At 54.2% G+C, this 20,029-nt stretch overlaps 1 protein-coding gene across 6 annotated transcripts in view; it reads left to right on the forward strand.

Moving 5' to 3' along the window:
• Positions 1-20,029, forward strand: part of SLC4A3 (solute carrier family 4 member 3) — a 35,220-nt gene that overhangs the window by 114 nt on the left and 15,077 nt on the right. For 2 of the 6 annotated variants that reach the window (XM_072875497.1, XM_072875500.1), the window contains exons 2-9: positions 5,516-5,656; positions 6,883-7,039; positions 10,490-10,824; positions 11,379-11,521; positions 12,104-12,315; positions 18,278-18,429; positions 19,065-19,245; positions 19,795-19,930. In XM_072875497.1, the coding sequence (XP_072731598.1) occupies positions 5,603-5,656; positions 6,883-7,039; positions 10,490-10,824; positions 11,379-11,521; positions 12,104-12,315; positions 18,278-18,429; positions 19,065-19,245; positions 19,795-19,930 (1,370 nt within the window). In that variant the 5' untranslated portion in view covers positions 5,516-5,602. Of the gene's footprint in view, positions 1-61; positions 173-2,001; positions 2,068-5,515; positions 5,657-6,882; positions 7,040-10,489; positions 10,825-11,378; positions 11,522-12,084; positions 12,316-13,056; positions 13,474-18,277; positions 18,430-19,064; positions 19,246-19,794; positions 19,931-20,029 lie in introns of those variants that run through there. The other 4 variants (XM_072875498.1, XM_072875499.1, XM_072875501.1 and 1 more) reach the window with 4 other exon arrangements.

Consider the following 20,029-nt stretch of genomic DNA (forward strand, 5'->3'; position numbering starts at 1 on the left):
CGGCACGAAGCGGGGCGGCGGGCCCGCGCCGGGCCCGGCGCGGGGCGGGCGGGAGGCCGGGGCCGCAGCGCCGCCCGCCGCCGGCGCGGCGCGGCACGTGTCGGGCGGAGCGCGGTGGCGGGGCCGGGGCGCGGCGCGGCGGCGGGCGGCTCTCCTTCTCCGGCGGTGCGAGGTACGGGCCGGGCGGGGGCTGAGGGGGGGGCGGGTCCTGGTCCTGGTCCTGGTCCTGGTCCTGGTCCTGGTGCTGGTGCTGCCCCTCCGCTGCCCCGGCTGCCGCAGCCCACCGACCCCGCGGACGCGCGTGGCGGGCGCCGCCGCCCCGCAGAGCCCGGGCAGCCCCCCTGGCCGCCCTCCGCCGGCCCCGCCTGCGGGGCGCGGCGCGCACGGCGCACTCCGGTGCTGCACGGTGCAGGTCACCGCACGGTGCGTGGCGCGGCGCGGCGCGGGGTGCTGCACCCTGCATGGCACGGTGCAGGGCGGTGCATGGTGCATGGCACGGCACGGTGCATGGCATGGTGCATGGTGCATGGCACGGCATGGTGCAGGGCGCTGCGCGGCGTGGTGCACGGCACAGCACGCAGCGCAGTCCTGGGCACGGCGCGGTGCCCGGTGCTGGATGCTGCGCGGCGTGGTGTGCAGCGTGGTGTGGTCCTGCGCAGCGCAGCGTACGGGTTGCACGGCATGGCACGGCACGGCACGGAACATGGTGCAGTGCATCCCCAGGGCCTGCCTACGTCCCTTCACTCCCCCGACTGTGCGTGTGTCTGTCGGAGCCGTCCGTACGTCCAGTGGAGAGGTGTCTCCTTGTCACTGTCTGGTGCTGGTACTTCAGTCCAGAGTGGGGTTTGTTCCCGTGTGTCCGTGTATGTGTCTGTCGACTGTGCGAGCTCCGTCCTGTCCGGTTCCTCTGTGAAGGGAGAGTCAGGGAACGGAGCAGGTGCTTCAGAAGCAAGTGGCTAGGGTGGTTTATCCAGGCTAGTTCAGCAGCGTATAGGATTCATTGAAATATTTAAGCCTTATAACATACTTCTGTATTCTTAGTTTCAGCGTAGCCATGTGGCAGGGAGATCCACAGGTTAAACCCTTCATGCCTGAAAACTGTGTGTGTTTACTGTCTTATGTGTTGCCTTTTCATTCTGGTGTGAGTGTCCCCGTTCCTCCGCCGTGGCAGGGGAGAAGTAGGGGCTGCGCAGCTCCCTCCCGTTTCATTCGGCTTTGAGGCTGTGGCTGTCACAGCCGCATCCGAATGCTTCGGTGTATGCAGCAGCACCCCTCCTGCTCCTCTCCTCCATGGACAGGCTCATTGGTATGTCTTCCCAGGAAAATCTTCCCAGGCCTCTAATCCTTCTCCTTTTTGAGCTCTTCCCGTCTGTGTCTATCAGCCAGAGTCTCTTCTCCTCCTCTATCCCCACACCAGCTTTGCCCCTGTGGCTATATCCCTGTCTTAATATCCACTCCTTGTCTAGACGCTCCATGGCTAAATTATTCTCAGACCGATGGCCAGGGGATTAGGGAAGAGCTGAGGAGATGGATGCGGGGCCTGACGGCTGTCTCCATGCAGCCCCTTGCCCACGGAGCTGGGGCAGCCTGCTGTAGCCCTCCCGGCTCATCTTTATTGCAAAGGGGCAGCGTGAACTGCTCGCCTCTGCCCCTCGAAGACATGCCAGATGCGTTTTTCTCAGCAAAACAGGAAAGCTCCTGCACTGGCACTGTGAAGCAGCCTTTGGGGGTTGGGGGAAGCCCCTCTGGAGTCCCTGTTAGCAACATGTGGGAGATGCCGTAGCTGCCAGCATCGCAGGGGCTTGCCTGCTTACTTTCCTTCAGCATTGATTTAGCCTAGGTGCTCGGTACGAGGTGCGGTGATTTAGGTGAGCCGGTTCTGTTTACTGATGTGCTTGCGGAGAGAGCAGGGAGGCGTGAGCGTGCACAGGTCGGCAGGCTGTGGATTTTTCTGGCCTCCCTTCGAATCTGGCCTGCTGGCATGACGCTTCTATTACTGAAAATTACTTCTAGTGGGAATGCTGAATCACGTACTCCCGACAACCAGGAGATACAACTAGGATGAAGGTATCATTCATTCAGTTTTCTTTACTGTTTTTTTTTTCTTTCCCCTTTTGTGTTGTGTTCTTCTTATGGCAGCCCAGGTAGTGATGCCAACAGGCTGGGTGCTACAGCATGATGCTCATTAGCAGAATTCTCCCTGATATTCATTTTAAGTTTCTCTTTTAAATTTAACCCATTTCTAAGTCTCTTTGTGCAGGGCTGCCTGCAAAAAAAAAAATCTTTAGTCGTGTTTTACACCCTTGAGATCTTTCCAGACTGCTGGCTTGTCCCCTCCCCATCTTAGTCATCCCATATTGTGCTAGACAAATTTAGCTCCTAACCTTTCCTTGTAAATCAATCCCTCTGGCCTACTGGCAATTTTTTGTTGCTCTTCTCTGAACTCCCTCTGTTGTGGGTAATAGAAAAGCCATGCCAGATCCGAGTAGGTGTCCATCCAGCCTTTCTCCGAGAGGTTGCACCAGGGTGCACAGAGTAAGTGGCAAGTGGCCTCTAGTGGCCAGCCATCAATTAATGCACCGAAAGGGAGCACCAGTGCTCCTAGGCCATGGGCTCTCCCTTCTCGAGAAGGCAGGAGAGCCGGTAGGGTTAGGGTCGGAGAAAGCGGCTCGCATCCTCGCCCCTCTCTCGGCCCCAAAGCGGTGGGCCCCTCCGGCAGCTCTGCCCCCGAGCCCCGCCGGCTCGGGGCACCCACGCATCGCGTCCTGCTTTCACAGGGTGATGAGCGCCATTGACGGAAACCCCGTGAGCACCTCGCAGTCCCTCTGAAATTTCAAAGCGAGTCCCAAGGGCTCTCTTACTTTACTGCTAGTACAACTGTCTTGCTTTTAGCTGTCATTAGAGTGACACATTTTCAGCATATTTCAGAATACACTGCTTCAGTGGATAAAGAAAGATTAAGTGCTGGATTTTCCCTCCCTTTTAACTTTAGGCAGTCAGGCTGTAATTTTAAACTCGGTGTTAACGTCTTGCAAAGCTGGAGCCAGCAGAGTTCGTCGCATCCAGCAGTTCTTCGCGCGTTTCCTCCCGCCCGGAGCACGAATGCCCCTGCCAGCCTCTGCCTAGCTCCAGACAAACCTGAGCTTGACCTGAAACAAAGCACATTGTTTCACAACATTGCTGATGCTTTGCAGTTTCCTTTGGAGGCCCCACAAGGCACATTAGCGGCACAGAGGTGGAGTTGAGCATTGGCTTTTTTTTTGTTATATTACCTTTACCGTTTTGCTAGTTTTTAGGGATTCTGCCACTACAGGAGCTGCCATCCAAAGCCCTGTTGTCTTTTTACTCCCTGAAGTAGTAGTGCTTGCAACGTGTTTTTGCAGGCAGTCTGTGGCTGTGGATACTATGTTCCTTACAAATACCCAATCCTTTCTTTAACAGTCGTGATGCCGAGGCCCTTCAGGACTGCAGAGCCCAGGTTCCCCCGCCAGCTCTTCCTGCTGGAATAAAGCATTCCCTGCCTGCAGTTTCAAGTGTGCTGCTGTTTGCTTTCATGGAATGATACCCTGTTCTTGAGTTAAATGCGAAAGGAAATAAAAGCCATGCATTACCCTTTTCTCTATCATGTCTCCTACTAAAAAGCAGTTCAGTCTCTGCTTACAGATGATTTCCAGACCTTTCTCCTTTTTTCTGCTTTCTCTCTCGGCACCCTTTTGTTCTATCGTTCTTGAAAAACAGGGTGTGAAGTTGAGTATTACAGCTTAAGATGTACAGAGTGGATTGGGTATTTTCATTCTTTTCTGTCCTGTTCCTTATGGCCTGGACTCTGCGTTTGCTTTTTAGACGTCTGTCTTGGCAGCATATTTCTCTTGAGCTGTTCAGGTCTCATCGAGGGATTCAGTTACTGAAGAGTTCAATGAGGTGTGTTTGAGGGATTTTTTCCATTAAGTTTTGCCTTGTTCCTGATAATTAGGAGGATGGACCAAGGGAGCATTCTTCATCAGTGGTCAGATTAGCTTCTCAAAAACTTGCCTTACAGATGGCCCCGGGATTTTTGGCTTGAATAAGCTAAATGTGTGCCTTCAGTTAGGCAGAGTAAGCAGAGACTGTAGTAGCACCTTCTGGAGATCTTCAAAGATAGAAGGAGGGATGATGAAGTGGCCTCACTGGTGTCACCTTTAGACCATCTGTTTTAGTTTTTTAGTGGCCTGTCTTGAACAGTGGCCCATACTAGGTACTTCAGATGAGATAGTAAGAAACCCCTCAGCAGATCCCCGGGATATAACCTATACTACTTCTTCCAAAGCTTTCATAGCTAGAGAATAGCTTGTTCTGAAAGATGGGTTTAACTTCTCTTAATTTTCTTTGTCATAAATATGACAACTTGTTACCCAGAGAGATGGCCAAGCTATCCTCTGACTTTGCAGGTTTTTTTCTCCTCAATGACATCACTGAAAAAAATGTTTTCTTTTGCTAGTTTTGGATTCATTTGTATTCTACCCTTGTAGTTTTAATGAATGTCCCTTTTCTTGTGCTGTGAGATGAGAACACTTTGCTTATCCCTGTGCCCAAAGCACTGTGCATGTGCTTACATCTTCTCTCCTTCTCTGTATGAGTTCAGATGAGTTTTTGGAGGTTGGTATCTTCCCAGTACCACTCTCTGTGCCATCTCCAACTCTTCCTGGGGTGCAGCCCATGCTGAGCTCAGCCTGCACTGTTGCTGTAGATGATATGACTACAGCTGTTTCTGTGTTAGTCTCCATCCCGCTCCATGTGAACCGTGGCACCTCATTACCTTCACTTGCAGTTGCATATTGAGCAGAGCGCTCCCTCCGGCTGCCCACAGGGTATTCTGCGTCCCTCAGCCACACCGGTGCAGACAGGGCACAGATCTGCAGTCTGAAGGTTGGCCTCTTTCCCTGTAACATGTGTCGTTTCGTGTTTGGTGTTTGGATGCTGAACTGTTTGTCCTTGTGCCATCTCTCTGGCCTGCACAGATCTCTCTGAGGTTCCTCCTGGCCATTTTGGGGTCTGCCCAATTAAAGCTAGGTGGCACAGGACCACTCTGCTGCCTGCTCCTGGCATGCCCTCCCAGCACCCAACCTCTCCAACTTTATCCTTCCCCGGCGGTCAGTCATGCCCCGGCTTTGCACAGATGTCCTGGTGGAGAGGCAGCTGAGCAGGAAGCCTTTCCTTCTCTCGCACAACCTGTGCAGGACCTATGCATATAGCTGCTGTCTCGGTCAGCCCCTGCACCCTCTGAGCAGCAGGTTGTTTGGAGGAGGACAGGGACCCACCTGCCTTTGAACTGTTGGAGATGGTGCACAAAGCAGCGTGGGCTGGGCCATCCTTGCTCCCTCGCTGCAGCCTGCCAGGGGACAGCCCTGTCCTAGTGATGCCGGGGAGGTTCCCCAAGGGCCGGTGAGGTGACCTCTCTGGGTTAGGAGCCAGGGGGTTTGAGGGCAGTGGCCAGCGGTCTCCCACGACATTCCCTTGTCCTGCCCTCTCTCCACAGGTTATGCCACTCTCCAGGTTTGCTGGGTGCCTGCCGGTGAAAGAGAAGGGTTGATATTTTGCCCAGGCCCTTAGGTCCTGAACCAAAATGGCAGCTGGAGAGTCCCCTCCCGTAGGAGATGTCTTCATCGACCTGCAGCAGGTGAGGTGGGAATCCAGCAGCAGCGGGGCCATCTCTTCCCCGGGGACCGCGCTCCTGCCAGGCTGAGTGCGGGACCTGCGTCCTGGCAGCCTGCTGCAGTAGGAGACACAGCCTCCCTTCCCTGGGGACAGGTCTGCACAAAGGGTGCGCCAAGGCTGCCCACGAGCCCACATCCGCTCTCCGTGCAGACAGCAAACTGTGGTCCAGAAAAGGCCGGAGGCTGCTCTGTGGGGTCTCTGTGCCTTCACATGCCGTTGGGTGGGTAGGCAAGCGGCAGGAGGAGCTGGGCAGCTTGCAATCAGACTCTCCCCATTTAGGCTGGGCTTGGGACATGCACGCTAAGGTGAGAGGAGAAGCGGTCTCACCCACAGATACAAAGCCACTCCTGGGGCACAGCTGGGAACAGCTGGGGGCTGTGGGGAGAGCTGCAACTCAGCTAAAGCTGCCTTGCTCCCTCTTTCCGCCCAGCACAGACAGATTTGTCACAGTTGGGCCTCCTCCTGTTTCCATGGAAACATGGGAGTCCACAACAGCTCTGCGCTGGCATTTCGGCTATATTGATGGAAAATTTTACCAGCTGCAGCTGCTCGGGAGGCAGAAAGGACAGGAGTCACCTGGCGATGCTCTTCTCGGAGCGTCTCCACCAGCAAAAGGCAGAGAAGCACACGCAGCCTGAAACAGGAGGAAAACGAGCAGAAAAGCCTGAAGGAGGCATGCCAAGGGGAATGGGGTCCCCTAGGAGTGTGGAGGGGAGGTGGGAAGGCACGGGGTGGTCACTGACCCAAGGGCAGCTCACCAGAGCAGGGATGCTGTGTCCTGGGGGAAATATGGAGGAGGTCTAAGAAAGGGAGGGATGGCAGACTGGGCAAAGGGAAGGCCAGAGGACAGCAGTTAGATGTGAGGAGAGATATTCCAGCTAAACAAAAGCTACGCATCTCCGCTGGTAGGAAAGACAGGCACTGACATAGTCCCTTGATACCTGCCACTCAGGGGAGGTGTGGAGGACCGCTAAGGTATCTCTGCAGAGTGCAGCTTGGAGGCTTGCTGATCTGTTCTGGCTCTTGGTTTTGAGCAGAGCTGAGCCTCTAAGCGAGAAACTATGCCCCAGCCCTGTCGTGTGGAGCCTGCTGCTCCTCAGCAAGCCCAGCACCGTTTACAGGGCAGGAGGATCCAGAGGGCTGTAGGGGTCTGCAGTGTTTGATTCTTGTCTGGCGATTTCTGTGCAGGGCAGAGATCGCGCAGAGAAAGCCTCTCCTGGTGCCGAGGACGATGAGGACTTGGATAAGACTTTGTCAATCGAGAGATTTGGGGACCTGATAAGCAAATCAGCATCAAGCATTCTGGAGAAGCAAAGACGCAGCTACAGTGAGAGAGATTTTGAATGTATGTAGGTTTGAACTGTTGTACCCACTTCCACCTTCACCCCCAACCCTTGCTCAGTCCCGTGTGCTCTGTAGGCTTGTGCCGGGACCCTGCAGATCATGTTAGCCTGCTGTTCACTTCCTCCCTTCAGAGTGTTCCCGAAGTGCTACGTACACCCAGTTTAGCACCAGTGCCCACGTCCTCTTCCCAGTCCGTTCCCTGTTTTCCCCATCCCTGCAGGCGTAGCTACTGCCCAGCCCACGCGGCAGCATAGCTCAGCCCAGGGTGTTCGCTCACCTCCTCACCCAGCCTCGGGGACCTCTGCAGCCACTTCCCCCATGTTGAAATTTCCAGTTTGAAACTTTTTTTCTTCCATATGGCTGCAAAGAAACATCCAAATATGGCCAGAAGCCAGACTGTCCTCCCCAGTCTGAAAGCAGATGGCTCCAGTCAGACATGCCTGTGTATTTCTAAATAGCAACCACGAAACCATCAGGCTTATCTGCTCAAAGAAAGGACTGCAAAATAAAAATGGGGTGTGAATTTAAAATGCTGTAGCTATCTCACCTGAACTCCTCTGATCAGCATATTTTTTCCTCTAACTGCCCTTCCATGATGAAGGCAACCAGTCTGCCCAAACTCACTTTGGCTGTAGAATGAGAGTGTGCCCACAAGAGTGGTCATAAGCTATTGCCTGGTGTAGGTGGGTTGCGTTAGCTTGTAGTAACAGCAGTGAAAGGCAGGAAGAAGAGGCCCCCGGCCAGCAGCCTGCTTGTGTGGCAGACAAGTAGCAACGGTTGGGAGAGTTTCCCACTCTCTGGCTCTCCACAGTCAGATACTGCTTATTTTCCAGCTTAGCTTTGATGGGATACAACCTCGGGAACATTATGTTCCAAGTACCTCACCAGGCTGTTTTCTGCTTGGCCACTCATTTCCAATGGCTGTTGTAAAAGTTTTCTGGTAAAAGTCTATTACTGTAGTGCACCCCAGCTGCTCCTTTCTGCTTGTGTCATTTCTCTACAGAGGCTCCATTCAAATAACACTTCCCACCTGAGCACACAGTCACTCGCGCACATGGCTGCAAGGTGCTACTAGCTTTGCTGTGGGTTGAATACCTGTGCTGGTAGGACTTACCTGCTCAGAAGCTCTGCCTGTGTGCACAGGTGTGTGGGTTGGCTTGGAGGACATGGATAATCTGCTTGAGCATGCATGGCAGAAGCTTCGTTGAAAATTTGACTAGAGATTTGTACTGTTTCGGGTTTTTTTTCTTCTTAGTAGGAGAGTCCTTCTTTCTTTGTCAGAATCAAGCTTGTTTTCCTCTGAGCTCCTGATGTATCCCTGTTATCTAGGAGTGCGTCAACGCTGGTTATCAGAAGTTTTATGCAGTTCGTATTTATAAAGCTAGAAGATCTGGTTAGGTCATTAGACTTTGAAGAGAACGTACCAGCCCATGGAGGTGAATGCTCTCTGGGTTTAGAAATGTTTCCTGCCCTATTCAAAGCCAGGAATTCCTAATGTGTAGGCTCTTCCTTCTGGGCTCCCTATCCAAATTACTTTTTCATTTCTCTTGTATCAAGTTCACTGAGGAGTGTAATTAAACATCTAGGACACTGGTTTGGCAATAACTTTCCATACAGGCAGGTAGTGCAAGGAAGGGAGCAGGGAAGGAGGGCAGGGGCTGGGCACACAAGAGGACAGGGAGGAAGAAGAGGGAAGCATGAAGCTTTTTGTGTTTGGAAGAGGTATGTTTTTCCCACCTCCAGGCCACCTCTGTGGAAACATGATCAGTTGACACAAGGAGTGCTGAGTGCAGGGGTGAAGAGCGGTGCTCCCCTCTTCTGTGCCAGATCAGCCACTTACCATCACTGCCCTTCCCTGCAGCCCAAGGCTTTGGCTTCCTTCTGATCTAAAATGTAAACATTTCTGTCTTGGGCTGATGTGAACAAGCCAGAAGGGAAAGATGGGCTATGTCCTCACCAGCAGCTTTGTGCTGTAGAAGGAGCAACAAGTGTACAGTTGGGACCTTCCTTGCTTCTTACATGAGAAATTCATGCCTGACCTATCCATGGCATGCAGAGCAGTGCTAGGGGAGTGCAGCAGTGGGGCAGGAGGGCCTTTCTGCCAAACCTGCGAGTAAATAGGGTACATCTAGTTATCAAAGAACTAGAGAACATGTTGGAGGAAAAAGTGTTTATAAAGAGCCCAAACTCTTTCCAATTTGCAGATGTCTGACCATTCCGAGTCTCCACTAATCTTGCCATAAGCATCTCCTGCTGAACCAGGGGTGTGTGTGAAATATCCCTGTTGTTCCCAAGGGGGGAAACAAGGGAGAAAAGACTTGAGAAACCAAAGGAAAGGAAACATGACAGCAGAACAATGAACCTGCCTGGCTCTCCCAGGGAGAAGGTTACAGCTTCCATTGAAAATGTCCTTTGAAGGTAGTTTTCACTATAAACAGGTTTTGCTGCCATGTCACAGGAAAGCTGGGAAGGAACCAAATCAAAACAGACTGGAAACAATTCCTCAGGAAGAGCTGCTGAGCAAAGCCCCCTTGCGAAGTGGCTGGTGCCCCCGTGATTTCAGCTGCTCCGGGTGCAGCCCCAGGATCTGTGCATCCTGCAGACTGTCTATGGGAGGCTTTGTGCCTGCAGATGGACCTGGCAGAAATGGCTTTCCTCTCTCTCGCAGGGAGATGCTGAGCTTACCCTGTTCCCTGCGTGGTGCATTATGGTTGTTTTTGAGTGAAGGCTCAGAAATGCCATTAATTTCTTCTCACTCTCTAATTCCCACGACACCCGGGTCAAGCCTGTATGAATTTATCTTTGTAGATTAGTTTAAAGAAAAGTCCTTCTGCCCTGTTTTTTACCCTGGTTTTTAAAAGACAGCCTCCTAATTGAACCTGCATTTCGGAGGCTGGTCGGCACAAGCCCTTGCAGTACTTGGGATGTGGACTTAGGTTGCATCTGCACTAAAAGGCTTGGTCTGTGGTTCCTCTGGGTATGCAGGAGGGACTTTCTGTCAAAGCCTGGGGGATAAATAAGGTGCATCTATTTAACTCAAAGAACACTATGCAGGAAAGAAATGTTTGTAAAGGGCCAAAATCATGCTTGTTTGAGAAAGCAAGAAACGTTTCTCCATGTTTAGGAAGGGGATGGTGCCCTGGCAGGCCACCGCAGCTCTGCGTAGCCGTGGGAATGGCTTTTGGCAGCACTGGGAGAGGAGTCCTGCCTTCCCCCAGGCAGTGGAGCTACGTTGGGGTGATTTGGCACTGCATGGGCACTGCCTCCCCAGCCACCCCAGGCTGGACACAGCCTGCCGCATCACCGAAAGAGCTTTGCTATGTCCCTGCGGGCTGGTGGCTCTCCTTGCCCTTCCTGGCCCTTGATCTCCAGACCATGCTGTTTCCTGGAGGGGCGCCTGGCAGGTTCCTCCCAGCCTCTTCCTGCCCCTGATTCTCTTTTTCTCTCTCAGTCCACCGCCGAACCTCGCACCACATCCATCATCCCCTTTCCACTCACCTCCCTTCTGCCCTCAAGTTCCAAAAGAGGCCCCCGCGTGCTAGCAGGAGGAAAAAAAGGAGGAGGAAAAAGAAGAAAACCTCAGTACCCCCCTCGGAGGTGACCCCCACCATCCAGGAAGAGGACGAGGAGGGGGGAGAAGAGGAAGAAGAAGAGGAAGAAGAAGAAGAGGAAGAAGGGGAGTCTGAGGCAGAAGAGGCCCAGCAGAAAGAGATCTCTGCAGAGTCTGAGGGCGAAGCTCGTGGGAAGGACACGTCCCCTAAGCTGGAGCCCCCAAGCAAACCAAAGGCAAGGCTAGGGCATCCCTACCTGGACAGGGCTCGGAGGCTGCAGGGGAGGTGGAGGGAGGGTTGATGCCGGGAGGGTGCTAGGGGGTGTATGGTCACGGGAGCGTGCTGGTCAGGGGGAAGAGGTTGTAGCTGTGAAATATTGTGGGAAGAGTGGTTTTGTCCCTGCCTAGCAGAGATGGGCACTGGAGGACAGTGACAGATAAGCCATTGCTTGGGGTGGATGCTGGGGAGAGCGTACATGACCATTTTGGGGGTGTAAGGCCCATGGGGGTAGATCAATGTGGCTGTTCTTAGGGTGTATAGGATATGGGGGGGGCTAAATATGGCCAGTCCCAGGGTATAGGGCACGTGGGGGTAGATCAATGTGGCTGTTCTTAGGGTGTATAGGATATGGGGGGGGCTAAATATGGCCAGTCCCAGGGTATAGGGCACGTGGGGGAAGTCGCTATGGCCCGTTCTAGGAGGTGGGGACATGGGGAGGATCTGCACGTCAGGGACTGGGGCGAAGGCTGCCTGCCCCGGCTCTTGCTGTCAGGACTGTCGTCTCTGCAGTTCACCATCAGCAGCGATGAGGAGGAGTCCGGTAGCGCTCTGGCCCCCGCGCAGTTCCACGTGGAGGAGGAGTGTGGCATCCTGTCCCCCGTGCCACGCTTTGCCGACCTGCTGCAGGACAAGGGCCCTGCCTCCCTCCGCAGGTAGGAGAGCGGTGCCGAGCTGCCTGCTGCTCTCCCCAGCTCGGGGTTGCTGCACAGACCCTGTCCCCGGGGGTAGTGGCTGTGCCCAGCCTGGACTCGTCTGCTGAGCCAGAGGGGACATGGGGCCCGGAGGGAGAGCGGCTGTGAGCAACACGGCTGCTCCCTGGTGGGCAGTCACTCCCTGGGACTCCTGTGAACTCCTTGGGTCCGTGGGATCCCCAGGGTGCAGGTTTGGGGGCACTGGGCTGCACATGTGGAGTACCCTCCCTCCCAGCTAACTTGCACTGTCGTGCTGACCTGCAGGCTGGGAAGCCCCAGGAGGCTCGGCCGGGTCAGGGGACCGTGAGGCCATTGACTCAGAGGTGGGTCCCCAACGCTGACCACAGGCCGATCCCACTCTGCGGTGGGAGAAAGGAGGAACAGAAGGAGCAACCTTTAGGTGTTGGGACAGGTGACTCCTGGCTCTCCTCCTTCTCGGGACTTGTTGGTCAGGGCTGGGCCGAGGGACCTCAGCCCCTGAGAGGGTTAGTGCCCATCCTCACTCACCTCATTTGCTACCATAGGTCTTTTTGGTTCCTACAGCCTCCCCGGGCCTCGGGAACGTCTGTCTCGCGGGTGGGAGAAGCGCAAGCCTTGGGGCCAGGTGGTGAGTGGACAACGGGTTACCTATGACTTGAAGGAGAGGATGTGCATCGGCAGCATGACCACGCTGGAGAGCGCGGCATACCAGCGTGTCCCCACGGACGAGGCTGAGGCCCAGATGCTGGCGTCTGCTGACTTGGATGGCATGAAAAGTGAGGCTTTGCGACACTACCTATGCTACTAGTGCACGTGTCCCTTGCTTCTCCCTGCTTTGCCCTCTTTCCCTAGCAGCTCCAGCCATGGTCTTCAGCCTGCCGCAGGACCTGGTCCTCACCTCCCTGTCCCCCAGCCCCTGCTGCTCCAGCCCTGGCTCCTCTCTGTCAGCTTTGCCGTGTCCACAGTGCCGGTCCCCATGTTTCCAGCACCTCTACTCACACCCACCCCATGGATGCTTGCTCCTTCACCCGCCCCACTGCCCTCTCCGGTCCAGGGCTCCCTGCATTTCCCTGAGACCCAGCTCTCTCCTCTCCTGACACACTTTCCCAGTGATCAGCCCTCTGTGCGACACGCCAGCTCTGGCATCGCAGAAAACCTGAGGTGAGGAGCCTCCCCCCTGCTCCGCTCTCCTGGCGGAGAGGCAGCTGCCCCCTCCGGAGCGCCTCGGAGGGGGACTGCCCCTGTGCGCGGCGCGAGGGCAGACAGAAGAGACGTCATGGAAATGCACGCTCCGGGCCCGAGGACATGGAGAATTCAATAGGTTGCTCTGCAGGCTGGAGAGGGAGGGAGACACCAGAGGGGAGCGAGGGAGAGAAGCGGTGCTGCACACACAGCCTGGCTGTCCCCGGGCCGCTGGCGCCCTGTCCCTGGGCAGCTGGCACGAGACCCTGTGGCACGGCGAGGATTCTGCTCCCGAGGAGCCAGTGGGGCAGCCCCCCACGGAAGCATCCCTGGGTGGAGCCATCCTTCCTGGGACCTCGTCAGTCCCCAGGGGCTGCTGCAGCCGGCACCTTCATGCCCCGTGAGGAGGGGAGTGAGGCACTGGGGCTGGCCCCGGGGCTGCGGTGAAGCCCCCCGAGGGGCAGCTTGCTTTCCGCACGTCAGCCTGGCTACCCCGGCCCCTCCTCTGAAGGTGAGTGGCTCACGGCGCCTGACCCCTGACATTCGCAAGGACAAAATGACAACCCTTCGAAAGAGAGAGGAGGCAGCGAAGGAATCGGAGGGGGGCAGCAGCCCGGAGGTAGCGATAAGCACCTGCATTCGCAACTCGCTCAGCTATGAAGACTTTGATGAATTTGCCTTCAATTTTGAAGACTATGATTTATGGGAGGCCATCAGAAACCATCTGGGCTACCCAGGCGGGGAGCCCACCTGTAAGTACCGGAGCAGTGACCCCACGGTTGCGTAGATCAGAGCCCCCAGCTGAAGTGCGTATCCCCCACCCTGTGTTTGCTGTCTGCGCTCTCTCCGTGTCAGGTTGGTCTCCTGGTTTAGAGGAGGTACGGTCTGCCCTACCGTGTACCTGGGGACACCGGAGGAGCTGTCTGGTGTCTGTGTGTCTGTCCAAGGTCTTTGTACAGATCTGTGTCGTAGTGCTGAGGTGCTTCCCTGTGTGTGTCTCGCTCAAGCAGTTCTGGAGGCAGCTGCATCTTGCTGTTTGTGCTTATCAGGATGTGGCCCATGCCGTGGCCAGAGAAAAAGCAGCTGCTCCGAGGTGTGTATAAGGACAGAGACATTTCCCCTTCCATCTGCGGCACAAGGTGACAGTGTGCTGCTGCTCTGTTTGCTGGAATTCAAGCCGAGCTGTGGATCCGACAGCAGCGGTGGGTATCAGGTTCTCGGCTCTGCACCATAGCCTAATGCCTGGAGGAAAAAATAACCTAGTCCCTGTGTCTGCAGGCTTGAGTGTGGCTGTGGAACTAGCTAATGGCAGGCTGGCCAGGGTGCCTGGAAGGGGGAAAAGAGGAAGGAAGCGAGAGTGGGAAAAGCAGGGAATGAGAGAATAGGAATCCCGAGAGCGAAGATCATCTCTCTGTTCTCTACATCTGTACCTGTGCATCTCTTGAGCTGTGTCTCTGGGCCATCCCGGGGACCGTGCAGAAACCGGAGCCTCGCTCCCACGTCACACAAGTGGTCGTTCCTCGCAGATGGTGGTAACTCACAGTTAAAAGGTGGCTTTACGTGTCACTTTCGGAGTGACACTGTTCATATCCATAGCTCTGTGACAGCTGCCCAAATGTCCTCATCCAGATCATGGTCTAATTTTTCAAGGGATTTTAAGAGTGCACACGGGAGGGTGGCATGGCCCCAGAACTAGCCCACTTACTGGCTTTGCACGCAGGAGTGGTGAGGCAGAGTGCTTGCAACAGGGACTCAGGACACCTTGGCTCAGTTTCTGGCTCTGCTACAGCCTCTCTGCATGATCTCAGGCAAAACACTTAACATCCCCTGCCTCCCAGTCCCAGCACCATGTTCTCTTTCTCAGCTGGTCCATCTTTACAAGCCTTCAGGGAAGAAATGTCTGTCTATGTGCTTCTGCAGGGACCAGCAAGTGAGGATTTGCTTCTGGCTGGATCTGCTACCTGTTACTGTAAAATGACAGACAGTGTAATAGCAGCAAAGTTCAAAATAGCAACCTGGAGCAAATTGGCTCCATCAGCTGTCCCGCGCTGAGCAAACTGTAGATTAAAAGTGAGAAATTGCCCCAAGTTCACCCAGGAAAGGGTAGCTATTCTTGGGAAGGCAGAAGGGGCAGATCACTTCTGCAAGGTGTGATATGCATCACTTAAAAGTGGGGAAGTTTGGCTTGCTAGCAGTTAACACATTCATTGATTGCTACTGCTAATACTGCAGGTGCTTGAAATGGGATGTACTGTATAGTCAACTCTTAATTATTTCTGCACAATGAATCCACACCGTGGATTAATCCTGCAGAGAGGTATGGCGGAGACAGAGATGGCAGAGACACCAGAGTCAGTTCTGTGCAGATCCAGCTCACATCCAGCCAGTGCCACTTGCTCAGCTATTTACTCCATGGCAGTACCTCTTCCAGGACCAACTCAGATCCAGAGGAAATTAATAGCTTTTGAGCAGAGTAGAGTCCTTGTTGGACCTGAGTTGGTCTCCTTGCTCTGCTTTTAGTGTTCAGAGCATGGGGAGTGCTGTGCAGGGACACCTGGATGGCAGCAGGGATGAGCTGGGGTCCAGCTGTTCCTATCACATTGAACTTGGCACCAGCCAGGAGAGACTTGGGTTCTGTGCAGGGCAGTAGCTTTTTCCAGAAGCCAGCGTAGGGTTGTGACTTAGTGTATGTTGATTAGCATGTTTTTTAGTCTAATTTTAAATATTCCACGAGATGGGGTTTTAATCTCTTTTTTCTTGCTATAACTTAACCATTGAGGTACATGGGAAGTGTGCACCATCCCTGTGATGCTGGGCTAGCAAGTTGCTCTGTAGTACTGGTACAACTACTCCGATGCCTCTTTCTGGGCTTCCTGCTTGTGGACAGAGGGCAATGAAAGGAGGGAAGCAGGAGCTAACACACAAATTGAAGGCAATCGCCCGCTGAGTTGGACTGACTGGGACAGGCACTCTGGGGGAAGACTTTAACCAGTGCAAAGTCATATTTGTCCTCTTCAGATTTAAGCTGGCAGAAAAGGAACTTGGTCATCCCAAAAAATCTGACTGACGGAAGCCAACATCGCAAGAAGATCTTCTGGAGGAGACTGTAGGAGATGCTGTGTGGGCGGGTGACATACCAGTTCGTTGTAGCGGAGCCACCATAAGAATCACGCTCTGTCCTCAGACATTGTCACTGTCTCATGCTCTGCTCCTGGGGAGCACTGGAGAGGAGATACAGCAAGAGCTGTCCTTGGCTGCTTCATCTCACCCTGGGGAGTCTGGCTTCAAGCAAGGAGGGCAGGGCTATGCCCTGGGCAGATCTCCCTTTGGTCTCAGTCCAAGATCCTGAGTAAGGACCCCAGACTTGGGTGCTCACTTGAGCTTAACTTTCATTTGGGGGAAGCACCAATCTGACGGGACACAGAAAGGCTCTCTGTAGCACAGTCTGGAGCACCTCAGCTGGGCTCTGCATGGGATTCCCAAAGCCAGTGGCCTCTTCCAAAATTAAGCCCATGTGTCCACCCTGCTCCTATGAGTTGTCTCTCGCATCTCAGTGGCCACAAGCACTGCCGAGGGAGAGCAGCAAAGTGGATTGCTCCTTTCTTCTGTGGGGCTCTGGAGGTGTGCCTTCACCGGCTCGCTCTGAGCCTGCAGCACTCCGGCTCCTGTCCCTGTCAGCAAGTGTGGGAGTCACTGGAGATGCTGGCAGGAAACCTGGCCCCTTTTGTTTTATCTGTCCTCCAGCCATTTGGTGACTGAGGCTGAATGCCTGTGTGTGCTTTCTAGGGCTGTTGCTGAAGAGCACTGCGTGACAGGTTGGCATTGCCACGGGGGAGGCTTGCCGTGCTCTGGGTGAGCGCTCTGTCGTCTTGGGCAGAGCGTCCTCTGGCCCTGTTCTGCTAGGGACATAGTGAGAATGAGTCCCAGGGTGCATGGGAGCATCAGAAGCTGCAGGGATTGGAGCAAAGGTGCCAGATACCAAGATCATCTGCCTGGTGACCTGTTTGTTTATGCACGAATCCACACCAAGTGTGATGAAGTGGCTGCCGTACATGCAGGAATTGCGAAATCCATACAAAAGACCGAGGAAGCCCCACATGTGTCTGGCTCCCAGAAACGTTCATAGCGATTGGCAGTTATTGGCTCCTATCGACATTGCAGTGCAGTAAGTGGAGCAGGGAGGAGTCCGGCCGTCAGCAGGACGTGCATCAGCAGGGCAGCCAATGGGGGAAAATGCCCTGAAGCTCGGTATTGATTAATTTTATATTTAATTTAGCAACCCAGATTTCCAAGGAGCAAGGCCATGGTATGCCTGGCCTGGTGCTGGGCTATGTCTTTCCATGCCAGAGATGCATGGATATTTTCCTGCAATATCAAAGAGACCACTTGGCCGTCAAGCCCAATGCTTTTCGCTACCTCTCCTGCCCTGAGAGCTGCAGGTCTTGAAGCCAAGGGCAGAAAGGTACATGGAGACTGAACATTCACCCCAGCCAACGGAGAGCTGCCCTTGGTCCCCCAGGGAGAAGACCTTGGCTTTGCCTTACATGCAGGGCCAGCAAGCCTCGATGGACCGAAGCTGAGCAAAACCCCTGACTCCGTGATCTACCTGGAGGAGCCTGCCCATCCTGGAGCTGGGCTCTGAGACTTTCCCCATCCTCATGGGCTGTCTGTGCCGAGGAAGGTACACTTGCTGTCTCTGGATAGTGTCCAGGGCAACTACTCTCCATGGCAGGCTGTTGCCCAGGTGCTGCTTCTCTGACATTGCAAAAGGGGCTGGCATGGTTGTGGCCAGGTTTTGGTGGGCGCTGGCTAGCCAGCAGCACCAGTAGTTTGGTGGTGGGTCTCTAATGCAGCCTCAACAGCCTCTCTGGAGGCTTCAGGAGGCTTTGATGCAGCCAGCCGAACTCTGTAACGCAGACCTCTCAGAGGGCATTGCAGCGGCACTGCGGATCATCTAGAAACAGCGGTAGCTGGAGTTAACTGCCCAGCCTCCATGCCAGCCCCGGTCTGCACTGTTATTCTACAGTCTCATTGCACAATTATATAAAACAGTCATTGATATTTCCATGTGTCTCCCAGACCAGCAGCTAAATATCCTTCCCCTTCACTGCCCTTTGTGCTTGCTGAGCACCAGGCCTTCCTCCAGTGGGAGAAATGAGCCCCAGCCAGGTGCCTGCCTGCGCTGTCTGGGTGCAGAGCTGTGCAGATAAGGCTTCAGGTTGCTTTTCGCTGGGGGAGTATGGGAAGGGTTCATGCCCCACTTATTCAGGTACCATGAATAAAAGCTTCTGCAATGATGCTTCAGTGTATGCACAGCCTGGGAGGAAGCCGCCTTCTTGAAGGAATTAGCTGTCAGATATCTGGAAGAGCTGAAAGTAGGCAGATGAGGCAGGAAGGATCTTCAAAGGTCTGGAGGATGATGGTGAGTGCTCCAGCTGCCAGGGCTTTGCTAGCGTAAGCTAATGAGAGAAGGGTGGGCTTGGATGCGTTTCCCTGCCAGACAGTGTGTTTCCACTAGACACACTGGTGGTCTTTTTTCCTTTTGCATGTCTTCAGGCCACCGTTTTGAAGATAACCCTGGTGTGAGGAGGCATCTGATGAAAAAACCATCTCGGAGTCAGATCACCAGGACAAGCAAAAAATTGGCATCAACTCCATCTGTCAAGAAAAAGAAGAAGAAGAAGAAGTTGGATAGAAAGCCCCATGAGGTATCTATGTGCTGTCCTCCCACACTTGTTCAGAAGCCATAAATCAGGACTAGAAACAGGCACTTTATAAAGTGATAAATGGGTTTCAATATAATTAATAGTTTACATGACCTTGGGGGTGACATTTCAAGCTCTTATCCATTATAATGAGGGCTGAAAATACACTTTTTAATAAAAGCGAAGATTTCTTTGAAATCACAAAGCTTCAACCTTAGGAAAGACGTTAAAAAGTCACAGACGTGGTAGTGCTGTCATGGAAGTTGGCAGCGCAGTAATGTCACCACCTCTGGCGAGTGTGGGAAATTTTGGGGGAAACCAAGAAGCAGGCAGAGGACAAAATTGTCACAGTTTGGTAGAGGGGTGCAGCACTGCATCATTCTCTCTCCTCTGCCCACACCATCTGACTTGGAGCTTTCTAGTGCTCCGTGTGCTGATGGAAGCTCCTGCCATGCTGCCAGTGATATTTTTCCTGGCTGCTTCTCTTCACCAAACCTCTGGTTAACTAAAGCAGGTTTGCTCAGGCAGTGCTTTAGACCAAGTGGTACCTTGAGAACAAACCTGAGGGTTTCCATGTATCGTTGATAGAGCTGTATGCATCAGGGGAAGTCTCATGTCCTCACTGTAATTTGCACTAGGTGTTTGTGGAGCTGAACGAGCTGGTGGTGGATAAGAACCAGGAGATGCACTGGAGGGAGACGGCCCGCTGGATCAAGTTCGAGGAGGACGTGGAGGAGGACACAGCAAGGTGGGGGAAACCCCACGTGGCTTCACTGTCCTTCCGCAGCCTGTTGGAGCTCAGGAAGACAATTGCCCACGGTGAGTCAGGAACTGTGGGCCAGGGTGTCTTGCTCTGGGACAGGTTTTGCTGGATAGCTTCTGTTGCTGTTTGGCCCCTCACTGGAGACACTCCAACAGTGTCCGTGTCCAGGCTCCATGTAGAGTCTGCAGAGAGAGACCGTCCTGCAGCCTGTTTGCCAGGGTTTGCATTAGCCCAAGGGTACCTGTGTTGGTTCCTTGCTCTGCTTTGCTGCTCTCAGGCACGTGGCAGCTGTGACACCCAGCTGTGCCTGGGCCTGCAGGTCTTTGACCCATCTTTGGTGTAAAAGGTCAAGTTTGGTCAGGGTGGGCGACCAAAACGAGAGGAAGGTACCAGAGCTACTAGTGCGTCTTGGAGCTTTTGGGTTCTCTTGGGACAAGGGTTTACACAGAGGACATGGGACACCTGGACTTGGGGTATTTCTCAACTGAGAGAATCTGTACCCCAACCAAAGCCTGGCTCCTGGTGGGACGGCCGTGTCTCCAGCGCGTGCGTGCGGCGGGGAGCGCTGCGCACTAGGAGCAGGGCTCTTCCCCTCCTGCTGGCAGGTGCCGTCCTCCTTGACCTGGAGCAGACCACGCTGCCTGGCATTGCTCACCTCATGGTGGAGACCATGATCATCTCTGACCAGATCAGAGCGGAGGACCGAGCCAATGTGCTGCGTGCCCTGCTGCTGAAGCACAGGTGGGTGGTACATGGCTGAGGGCTGCTGGGGCTTGGGGGTTATCTGTGAGCCCCAGGTGGCATAGGAGACGTGTCCCCTCATGGCTGCTGCCCTTCCCC

This window comes from Ciconia boyciana, chromosome 10, assembly GCF_034638445.1.
Source record: "Ciconia boyciana chromosome 10, ASM3463844v1, whole genome shotgun sequence".
Classification (NCBI taxonomy): domain Eukaryota; kingdom Metazoa; phylum Chordata; class Aves; order Ciconiiformes; family Ciconiidae; genus Ciconia; species Ciconia boyciana.